This window comes from Corvus brachyrhynchos, unplaced genomic scaffold, assembly GCF_000691975.1.
Source record: "Corvus brachyrhynchos isolate BGI_N302 unplaced genomic scaffold, ASM69197v1 scaffold115, whole genome shotgun sequence".
Lineage (NCBI taxonomy): Eukaryota > Metazoa > Chordata > Aves > Passeriformes > Corvidae > Corvus > Corvus brachyrhynchos.
The window spans coordinates 11552070-11564030 of record NW_008239553.1 but is presented as its reverse complement, the minus strand read 5'-3'; the positions used below and the strand labels follow the sequence as shown (position 1 = coordinate 11564030).

Here is an 11961-nt window from a genome sequence, read left to right as displayed (position 1 = left end):
GCTGAAATGTGTTATCTCCCTGTTTATGTAAATAATTAAGGTAGGACAGTTCCCACAGGAGAGGCTGAGGGATTCCCTGCTTCAGAACATTTTGTGGGTGATATTCAGGAGAACTTTTCCCGAAATGTGGGACAAAAGGTAAATAAATCCTTAGTCCAACTTGCTCTTTGGCACCTCAGCAAGCTTCTCTCTTTCAGTTACTTGTGAATGAGTATGTCTCATCAGCTGGAAGTTTTGTTTGAACCCACAAAATATCCTAGCAATAGTTTTATTAAAACTATCACATCCTTCTAAAAGGCTCTGCTTTTGAATACCTGGTTTACTCCAAAAATCCTAGTTCAACTCTAATAATTAGTTCAAATTTTAACCATCTGTCCAGATGGCATCTTTGAGCCCTGTTCCCTAGATCCAATCATTTGCATCAAGAAATGCTGAGCAATAAGGAAACAGATCTTTTAATATTTAAAGCAATAAAGGGGTGAAAAGGATCAGTAGGCACAAAAGAAAGCTGGATAATGAGATACCAATCAGTTTTCCTTCAGAGTTTTTAACTCCTGAAATCCAAATTACCTTTAAAAGCCTTCTGAAGAATGATCAAATGTGGACACGTTGGGTCTGATCTTTTTTAATAGGTTTAATAGGTATACAAGAAAGATGAGATAATTTGGGAAGCAAATAGGGATTTTTGACTGTGCTTCATCACCCTTCAGTGATGTAATGAGATTCTGCTTTTGAAGACTCTGAAGGGATTCATACAAGACCATTCAGGTGTTTCTCAGGGTATACAGAGGGTTTTGATCTTTTCCAGTACTTAAGATAAATTACTCACACAAATCAAAAAGAAATCATTCCTCTTTCAAGAAGATGAAGGAAAGATGTGATACAAGATTAAAATCTTCTGCCACTGCTGTCCTGAGGTAAAGCTCCAACATGAACAATTTCTTAGGCAAATCAAACCACTGCCTCTCAATTAATTTCTTAATTATAACTTCATATGTTATCAAAAGGTCCCATAAGACCCACTGAGTTCATTGCTTTCCCACCACTAGTAAGGCTATTGGGGATTAAAAGGGGCCACCTTCCCTGATGCTCAGAAGCCACACTTCTTTGATAATCATGTGCTGTATGTCCTGTAGCAAGGTGCTGGAGGGTTTCCTTAAATGGGGATAGTTGCTTGACGATAATCACATTAATGAAAGGAGAAGGAATGGTTTCCTTGAGTCATTTCACTTATCTCCCAGTTATGGTGCTGATTCAGAGGTGTTTTTCTCCCTCCCCATGGTGGTTTGTCCTTTTCTGAGATGTGCTGTAGCAACTGTCATCACTCTGGTAAGACCACAGCTCCACAGCTTATTTAGAAAACTTCAGAAGCATAGAAAATTGCTGGTGAGAAGTCAAATGAGTTGTCTTCTGTTTGTGAATGGGATAAGCAGCAAAAGCTTTTCCAGAGTCTTTAAGATCCAGTGACACTTGTGATCCTTACACTTAACACTGAGGAATATCACCAGAATGGAGAAGAACCTCAAAACTGTAAACCATCCTCCCTCTGATCCTCTAGTTGCTGCTATCTCCTGTGAAGAAGCTGTCCTCAGGCACTGTACACTCACCATATGCCCACCCATCAGCAGGGCTCATATTCTCATATGCCCAAACCTGTCAGTCAACCTTTCACCTTTACGTGTATTTGGAAGTACAAGCTGTGCCAAGTATGCTTTTGCCTCACCCTGGATCTGCCTTTCACCACTCCAGATTCTATTGTAGGCTTGCAGGGAAATCATGAGCCATGCTCTTGCACTGACAAGAGCCTTCTGACAGCAACTTCACAGTTCCCTGTGTCTGCATGCTCCGACCCTTACGCCCAAAGAACAGTCAAACAAGTGTGTAACTGCAAGTCTTTCCTGGCACCTCACAGCACATTTTCTTGTGGCCCACAAGTGTTTCTGCAAAGCAGTGGCAAGGATAGAACCTAAGACCTTCAAGTCCTCACAGGGGGACTTAGAGTACAGGAATTTCTTTGAGTTTGGCTTTTCCCTGCCTTTCTGTCTTCTTAAGAGCAATTTGTAACTTCTGTCCTTTTTCTAACTCACATCTCCATGTTTTAAAAGAATCAGGAAATTCAACAGTTCATCTCATGGAAAGAACTAATTATTTTAGCCTTTCTTTTTTTGTTTTAAAATGTTTTTCTAATGTTCAAAAGCCAATATTTTTTACCATCTGGCAGAGTTTAAATAGCCTTTTCATCAGCCAGGACAACTCATAAAGAACATAAATATTTTGCAATTACTTGAAGGGCCCTTTGAACGTACTGCTGTAAGTATACATTGGAGAGGATTGTAGGGGATTGTTAGGAACAAAGTAACTTAAAACAGATAATCAAACAGAAGGGCTTTTTCCAATCTTGACATAGTCTTAACTGAATTCCCCACACATGCATAACTTCCCCACTGGAGTACTAAAACACAGAATGGTACATGAACTCAGAACAGGATGGGAAGTTTGGGATCTGATGATGATGACTTCAGTGATTTTTCTTTGCACAAACTGTAAGCATAAGTCCTCTAAAGGGACTGCCCATCCTATTGGACATACTTCAGAGAGTATGGTAGAGGTACTACTTGATTTTGGGGACTGTCAGCATAAGCAACATGAAAGGAGAAAGCTTTTTGTAGGCAAGTTGCTAATCCCAGTTGATGGAGCTCTTCGTTTTAATCCACAAACAATTTGCTTAAGAGGTTTATAAATACAGGTATCATGACACCATGTTGCAGGAATCAAGTGGCTGAGGCAACCTTGACTAGATTTTCACTGCTAGAATCAAGGTCCTCTCACATTTCCACACTGACATAGATGGTGAGGGTAAAGGGAGGCTGCAAAGAGGTATTAAGTGGTGTGTATACAGTGAGCTTAAATTGAAGCTGGGCAAATGCTTTTGGCCATGCATCAGATTTCTTTCTTATGATTATCCATCAGGAAATTCTGCCCTGCTTTACATCAGAACTTCCTTCAAAGCTAATTAAAGTGCTGTGCAGACACTTATGCTTTCTGGTAGTTCTTCACTTCTTGAATAACCCAAAGATCCTGGTGAAGAAGAATCCACAGGAAGAGACTCCTGATCATGCAGCATGTTCACTTACAGAGAGAGCTGCCATAAAATGGCATTGGAGAAGATGAAATCTGAACTGCTGCAGCTGAAATGGCAGCATTCTTTGTTTTCTTTCCAGAGAAGCTGGAAAGCTTTGTGAGTAGACCAATGCCTCTTTGTTCCAATAGCTGCTCATTACATGTCCATAGGGAACTGGCAAAGCAGGGAGAGAACTAAGTCTTGAGCAAGTCAAATATGCTGGACAGTCTGCAGTAGGAAGAAAGGAAATTCAGAGCTAAGTGGCAATGGGAGAGTAAGAAATAAAGCCCCTCGCAGCTTACAAGTGATGTGGGCAGGAAGTTCAGAAGACTCAGAAGAGATGCATGGATTCAGGGAGAGGCTCAATGCCACAACAGCAAACAACAAGGCTGCAATTGCACTGCAAAGTGAGTTTTTTCAGAGGCAGATAGTAGATCAAAGGCATGCCCAGTGGTTAAGTACAGCTTAGCTGCCTGTGCTGGACTTCCTATAGTCCAGGGATTTTTCAAGATGCATGGCCAAAAGGCAGAGTCACAGTCATAGGTCCAGACACGCCTCTAACCATCAGCAGTCAGCCTGCACGTAACTCTTAAAGACTAAGTTACCAGTTATCATGGTGGGACCCAAGGCATCATCATCTTAAATGGGAATTTGACAGAAAAATATTTCCTAAAGAGATGTAGATGGAAGATTTCTGAATGGATGTTCTATTTGTTGAGAAAACACAGGTAAAGGAAAAGAAAACAAAAATATCTGAAAAAAACCTCTGGTTTCAGCAGTCCTTGTGAGGATGAGGAACTTGTCCTACAAGTCCTGGCAATTGGATATGTGACTGTTGTCTCACAGCATGCTCCTGAGGAAGCTGATCCAGGAAGGAGAGCCAATCCTACACCTCTTTTGCCTTCCCTCTGCAGAATTGTAACCCCAGCCAGCAGCACACACAGCTACACTTAACCCTCAGTCTATATGACCACCCACAGCCCTGCCAAAGGGACAACTTCTGCTTGGATACTAATTAGCAAGCCCACAGCCAGCTGAGGAAATTAGGGTGTCTGAACACAGCTGCCTAGCACAGGGCCTACAACCAAACCTCAAGGCCTGCCAGACAGGTCTGTGTGAACACACATTAACTCAGACATCACCACTCGGCTATAAAGCTCTGTCTCTGGTTTCGCATGCTGAAACAGAACAATACAAGCCAAAAACCAGGAACTAACACTGGCAGATGAGAGAGCTGTCATCAAAAGATTTCAGAGCCCTTTTAGAAGGAAGCAAATAAACCCAGTATGCAAGGAGGGGGGACACTTTGGCGCAGCACAGGGATGTGACCCGCCTGGTATTACCTGGGAGGCTCAGAACAACCATCTCCTTAACTGTGCACAATGGTTTATGCCTGTGAGCAGAAAAGCCTAAAGGGCTTTTGGGAGCAGAGCTGGTCATCCCCTCTTTCATGCTAAAAAGCATCCTCCACCCCAAGCCCTCTCTGGGGTGAAAGGGCATTGTGATATCTATAGCATCACCTTTCAGATGGGCTACAGCAACAGAAAGATCAAGAATTTACACAAAAAATCCTTGGCTCTTTTTTTTTGTGGCTGGAATTAAATCCCAGTTCCAGTGTTTCATTCTGTTGAGCAAAATTTCTACATCTTTTCTTTTAATTCTTTGGATAATTTTTCCAGTTTACTGTCTTTAACTGTCACAGAACATGAGTGTACATAAATAGGTGCTAAATATTTTTGTTGTTGTTGTTATTATTATTACTTCTTCACAGATGACGAGTCTGAAGAAAAGAGCAGTACAAACACCAAAGAGACTCATCTCATAATTGATTTTTAGGCACAAATATAATTTCTGTTTTCTGCCCTATGTGGTGACACATATCTACACAGGCTTGTTGAGCCAATCATCATGTACCCAGCATGTTCTGTGCACTGTGAGGATGCATCTTGTAGTTCAACATGGAAGGGACTGGAGCTTGCTAATGGGGTGGTTTTTGGTTTGTTTAGTTTTAATGGGAACTACAGCAAGAAGAAGAGGAAAAAATCACTTAGGCTGTAAAGAAAGCATTCAGATGTTGAGAATAGAAACTTTCATTGCTTTCAGTTCAAGCAGGTTCTGCCTTAATAGATTTCAAGCAGTCTTCCTCCAAAAGGTCAGAAGTATCCCAAGATAAGCTATGCTACTTCTCACCCAGCTCCAAATTGCCAGACTTACTGTATTTACAAGAATGGATGGGGATATCTATTGTAAGGCAGCCACACGTATTCCTCATGTTGCTGACTGAGGCATATTGAAATGCTGGGACTTTTGCTTAGTGTCTTACCACCAGCTATTTTTATAAGAATTTCAGCTCCCATTTTCTGTATCCCTGTGCTAGAGACCATCCAGGATATTCTGCTCCTGGGCCTGCTGTCCAGCTCCTCCGGGTTTGCATTTGTAATGCATTAGAGAGGGTTGATAAACACAGGCATATGTGAAGAGCAACAGCAACAAAAAATCCTGCTTGCCTATGAAGGGCTTATTTAAACTGACGTAAATCCCGAGTAAATTCTGCTCCTGGGAGCAGAAGTGTCAGAACCAGCTATTCAGGCTTCTGCTTTACTATCTAGACAGGTTACGGGGCAATGAATGAGCACTCTGAATCCACCAAGAAAGCTCTTGCAGGAAAACTTAACCCTAAATTCCACTCCTATAAAGATGTCCACTGAAGGCATATTGAAAACAAAATTTAAGATACAGTACTAGTTTTTTGTAAGATCTCTTACTTGACTTGTGTTAGGAAGGCTGGACAAGGAAGGAGCAGTGAGGGATACACTGATATGTAGCAATAGAATCAAGGAAGAATGGCTTTGAGCTTATGGCTTGGAGACAAGACAGACATTTTACCTTTCAAAGTACATAGTAAGCAATGACTTTATTTCACTGCTGCAGGTAAAGGATTTTGTTCATCTTTTCTTAATAATCCCACAGCCTTCTCCTGGGTTTCCTTTTTAATTTTTAAAATTCCTATTTTCTGTTTTAGTAATTTGATTATTTGATTCCAAATTAGTAGTGTGGCTAACATTGATTTGCTCACTGTACTTCTTGGAACTTCATTCTCTGTTTGCACCAATTCAATTCCTTCCTGTTTGTTTTAATTTGTTAACATTTACAGAAAGGACTCTATATAATTAATAAGGATGGAACCAATAGAGAATTGGTGTTCCTAAGAGCCTAAGTAGGTCCCTTGTAAATCAATTACTGGTTCTCAGATTCACTATGTATTTTCTTACAAAATCATGCAGTACTTTTTCCACTGACCTCACTTTGGGATCCGTGATGGGCTTGTTTGGGGATGAATGAACACTTGTGGCAAAAGAGGTTATTGGCATAGGACCCTTGCCCCATATGATGAAGAAAGGCAAGAGATGTGTGATTAATTAGGATGGGGATTCCAGAGGGAGAAATTAAAGTTTCACTGTTACAGCAGTCATACCCTATCATGACAAGTTATATTCTCTCCTTGAGTTTGCCATAAAGCAAGTATGGAAAGCACAGAAAGTTTTTATAGAAGGTTACTTCCATTTTGTGCTTTTCCCATCTTTTTCTGACACTGGGTCAAGATCTGGAAATCAGATTTACACAAATGCTGAATAGTCACACCTTAACTGAAACACACTTTAACCATCTCATCTGGGAGGTGAGGAGGAAGGCAACTTCCCCCAAAATAATCACATCTTTGGGAATCAAAAATCAGATACCCCAAATCAGCAGACAGATGGAATAGAATTTGTGTTTCTCTGTGCTTCAGTTGTCTCTGAATAGAAGTAACAGTTCTGTTGTAATTCACAGTGGTTTGAGAACATGAAAATGAATAAGCACTGAAGATGTCTATAAGAAAATCTTTTTTTTTTTTTTAATAGGTTTTGGTTGGTGCAGATTGAGAACATGAAAATGAATAAGCACTGAAGATGTCTATAAGAAAATCTTTTTTTTTTTTTAATAGGTTTTGGTTGGTGCAGATTAAATAAAGAAAAAGAACACCCCCTCTCTGAATACTGCAAATTTTTGTTTCCAGAACACTGATATACCATTTTTATACCTTTGCAGATCATATAGTGTTACTTAGGTTTGTTATAAAAATGATGCATATTTGCATGCTAACAAGGTCTGTCCTTTGAATTCCTGCTCAGTGCCTGTTCAGTGAACCAAATTACAAGCACTCCTAATTTCCCACACAGTTTAGACCAAACGTGATAAACCTGCCACATCTCTACCTCCTGATCCCATCCCTTTCAACAGCAAAGGGCTTCCAGAAATATTAAGGGCAGAGATATTTGGCTATGGGTTCTGACCTGGCAGGGTGTGCTGACCCCAGTTCCCTTTCTGTGAGCATTACTACAGATCTGAAACAGTAAAAAATAAATGAATAAACCCCATTTGTGCCCACCTCAGCCAGAGCAGAAGAAAAGTGATTACAGTTCTTGTGCATCAAGTGGTACGCATTTCCTTTGTATTCCTTGCCCAGCTCTTCCATAATCTTATCCACATCCTCTTCTGTGAAGTCTGTGGTGCCCAAGGCAATAGATTCTCTAGTTAAAAACAAAACATACAACAGGAAAAACAGAAAGATACAGTGAAGAGTGTGATACATACTGAGAGAGAAGGAAATGATCAGACACTGGCAAGAAGGACAGGTTAAAATGTTACGGACATGCACATCTAAGGCTATCAGAGACTCTCACTAACAGAATGGCATAGTAATATCCACAGCTTTTCCACAAAGCAAGTTATCACACAGGCAACAGCCCTGAGATCTTCTTGCTCACCACCAGGGAAGTCTCAGCTCTGGGGGTTTACTCCCACTCTACCCATCATTCCACAAGAGAAATTTGTATTACAACAGAGAGGGTCGCCTGGGCCAGGAAGGAGCAGACTGAAAACTTTCTGCAGAAGCCTATTGCTTCTCCTGATACTCACTCACTAGCACTTGCTCTAAAATGACCCTCAACATAAACTGGCAGTCTGGGAAGGTCAAGCCCCCCTGCCATGGACATTTCCTTGACCCACAGTCCCACAGTCTGAGCATCTTGAACAACACAAGAATGCAGCATCCTCTCAGACTCCTCTAGCAGCCAGTCTGTCCCTTGTAACAGAGCAGCAATAAACACATGTGATGACTTCAGGTACTCTGTGCAGTATCCACAGATAGGGGGTACTCATAAAAAGAGAAGTTTTATTTTTTTCCCCTGTGCATTGACTCTGTGTAACAGGTGAAACTGGGAGCACAGAAGATGAATAGAATGGGAAAAGAGAACTGCACTCTTTGTAAGTGTGCTTTTTACACACTCTCTTATCCACCTCCAAAATCCCTGCAGGGCTGCCTTTGAATCAGGATCATGTGAAGGATGGCAGTGGGGAGAGTGAAAGGAGGACCCAGAGGACAGGACTTCCCTGCTCCCTCTACACCGATGGCTACCAGGGGCAGAGGGGGAGATGTAGAAAAGGGCCCTTACTTGAATTTAAAGGTCTCGCCAAGTTCTACCGCACTGCCAGGTGTGATCTCGAAAATCCCACTGAAAGGGTAGGGATGCCCTCCATAGGCAAACTCTGACAAGGAAAGAAACAGACTGTGAGTAATTGAATGAACACCATGTCAGGAAAAATTCTATGGCAGCTGTCTACATGGCTCAACATCAGCACCAGGGGCTGGGCTATTGCCAAAATCTGTTCCAGCCAGACTCTGAAAGCTGTTTTCACTGCCTGGTTACCTATTGGACTGAGGATGCCCTCACAGCCTCCCTCCATGCTAAATGTACTGCTTTCCCACAGCACCAGGAAAACTCCCCGAGTCTGTCCCCATCCAGGTGGCTTCCTCTCAGTGGAAAGTTCTGCACTGAAGGCATCTGGATAAACTATGAGAGGCTGCCAGTTACTGAGCTGGAAAAAGTAATTTCTAGAGTAGGGAGAAATCAAATCTTCCAGAGGGATTTACAGGCAGTGAGTGGGAAGTGTTTGCAGAAAGCCAGGCTGATTGTACTCTGCTGCCTCAGCACACAGGTCAGGCCAGGGAGTCCCTGCATGTCATAGAGGCCACCTTGCATGGCCTGTGAAACACAGCCTGTGATCCACCCAGTGTCACACAGGCCATCTCACGGGGCCTGTGAAAGCCTCTGTGCTCAAGATGGAAATGGCACCACAGGGGTTCTGGCTACTGCATGGCACTGGCTAAAAATACCATGAGTGAGCAGACAAGTCATTCCCATTTAATGCTGAAAAAGGAAACAAAGTCTGTGATGCTAGTTCATCCCTCCCAACACTACAGATGTTTTCCAGATCCCTTGACTTTTGAAATGGGTGGCTCTAATCAGCTTCTACCCCTTTCAGACAATTTCAAAAGTCTTACACAACATTTTCCTTTCTTTGTAACTCTACTGTTTCAAATCAATAGTTTCCAATATCTAAAAACCCAGATTCCAAGATTTCTAGACCATATGCACGCATAAGGAATTACTGGAAAACAGATGTATCCTGACAGGGAATTAGCACAAACACATCTGCAGGCCTTAGGACAACCCTTGATCCACCTCTCTTCCCCCTCCCTCATTTCTCCCACTCTCTATCCCCCTCCTTCACTACAGAATGGCTTTCCAGCATTGCTCCTCCTATCTGCCATCCTGCTACACACCTGCACGACCTTTACAGGCTGCAGTTACATGCTGAATAGCAAGGACTACATGGTTCATAACAGAACTGCATGAGTTCCTCCTATACTCCACAATGGCCTCCGAAAAGAGAATTGGCTGAGTTTTTTGTTTTTCATTCCTCAAAACATTCCTTGCCAAAAGCTGTAAGTTTGGGGTGCTTTTCCATATCAGACTAGCCATACAGTTGTCCCCATGTTCTGCAGGCAGTAAAAGGGAAATACTTCATACCTCTGCCGTAGATCTCGATGCCAGAGTGGAAGACACCAATCCCCAAGGTGGAGGTGTATTCATTTATCCAGTACTACAGTAAGAGAGAAGCCACATTGGGAAGCATTAGTGGAAAAGAAACACATGATCTTGGTCTAGGGTTTATCCCCCATCTCCCAGCTCCTCTTAAGGATCAGAGTGATTTTGAAATTATCTTGAGACAAACAAATTGAGACTCTTACAGACCAACAGAAGTGGGTACTCTGTTTATTCAGCTGGATGGGATTAGTTCTCCGAAAAATGCTCATCTAACCTTTCCACCTAAGGCACTAACCTGTATTAAGATACAACTGGACCTGAACCTGCATAAACCCAGCTGCTACAGGATGTGTGATTATTTATCTATCTTCTCACCTAAATACCTGACACTGAGTCAGCTTTATCAATTCGCTTGCCTTATTTGATTTTCAAAATCTGGAATAAGAGAATCCCCAGTTATTTTCCACACATCTTTTTACATCACCTCCCAACACCTACTTATTATTAGCTAGGTTTTAGGCAAAGACATCATAGATATGGAGGTTTGTTGCCCCAATAGGCCAGAGGAGCACCCCTAAGTAATTGACTATCTAACATCCATAAGTGCTTTATAGAAAAAAAAGGAACTCAGAGCTAGTCAACATTTTGCTGAGAAGTACCATATATAATCAAGCACTGAATTCAGAAGAGACAAGGGTCCAAGATGACCAAAATTTCATCCAAATCAAAGACAAATTTTCAAGAGATTTTAACTGACTCCATTGCTCTGGAGCCCAGCACTTCCCTGTGACATTTAGAGCAGAGAAGCACTGCAGTCCGGTGCATGCATGTGATGCTGCTCTGCCAAGCACTGCGCAGGGCCTGTTTCCACCACACCGTGAAGGACAGTGCAGACACCCAAACAAGTCCCAGCTAAGCTAATTCCAGAGCAGGAAGCTGTACAGCCATGCCAGGGCAATGCTGCATTGAGGATTATTAGCCCTGCTCAGCATCAGTGTTTATTAGGTCAGCTGCAGAGCTGTGCTGCTACAGAAATGATGTTTTCAGGCACTGAGGAAACTGCCCATGCCTGGTATATTTACAGTTCACTTACAGCTGCTGTGGAGTGGAGATGCATCTTCTAGTAACTCAGAGCAACTAAATTCTGGTTTTAATCTGCCACTGCAAGGAAAATGAGTATTGTTCACTTGTTCTTGTACAAGGACATGACAGGTTCATTAAACTAAAATTCTCTTTTGAGTCTGGTAGCAGCTTCTTGTGGAACCAGGATAAGCTGCACCTTCCCTGTGTCTGGTGTCACTGAGCTGCCATGGTGTGAATAAGAATCCCTCTGCTGTCAGGCAACCAGAGGTCTGGCATACTCCAGCTACTGTGCTTGCACTACTTGCTTATGTATTTATGATGACTGCAGCAGCTCTGTAAATCACCTGAAAATGCTTTCTGCAAAACCACTGCTACTGTGAAAAAACACAGTAGCTTTGATATGAAAGCCACAATCCCAAGCCTGACTTAGTATATGGCTAATCTTGATATCTTAAACCATGTCCCCAAAAATGCTTGCCTCTGGCAGTACAGCAGTTCCATTTCCCTCCAGAAAAGCCTGTAATGCTTCTTGTTCTTTGTGAGTTTTTTTTAATCACAAATGATGTATTGTTGCAAGAGGGCAGCAAACCACCTGACCCCAGCTGGACCTCTGCCCACTGCTCTCTGCAAACCTTGTGTAACCTCCATTTACTTCTTCACTTGAATTATGCAAACTCCTGTTTTTAGGGTCAGGTAGCTCTCGGCCTCTGCCAGTTGGGACAGCACATCAGCAGTGAACCCTGGGTTGAACACCTGGTATTTAGGTGCCCTTGCCTTCTGCTGCCCTTCCCCACAGTTCTCTGTTGCCTAGTTCTCTGCAGCAGG

The 11961-nt window shown here is 42.3% G+C and overlaps 1 protein-coding gene across 3 annotated transcripts in view; it reads right to left on the bottom strand.

Annotated features, from left to right (window-relative positions):
• The window catches only part of LOC103620794 (desumoylating isopeptidase 2), an 86623-nt gene that overhangs the window by 12541 nt on the left and 62121 nt on the right, over positions 1-11961 (bottom strand). For 2 of the 3 annotated variants that reach the window (XM_017741691.1, XM_008639507.2), the window contains exons 2-4: positions 10036-10108; positions 8617-8710; positions 7551-7692 (exon numbers count right to left, since the gene is read on the bottom strand). In XM_017741691.1, the coding sequence (XP_017597180.1) occupies positions 7551-7692; positions 8617-8710; positions 10036-10108 (309 nt within the window). Of the gene's footprint in view, positions 1-7550; positions 7693-8616; positions 8711-10035; positions 10109-11146; positions 11948-11961 lie in introns of those variants that run through there. The other variant, XM_017741692.1, reaches the window with a different exon arrangement.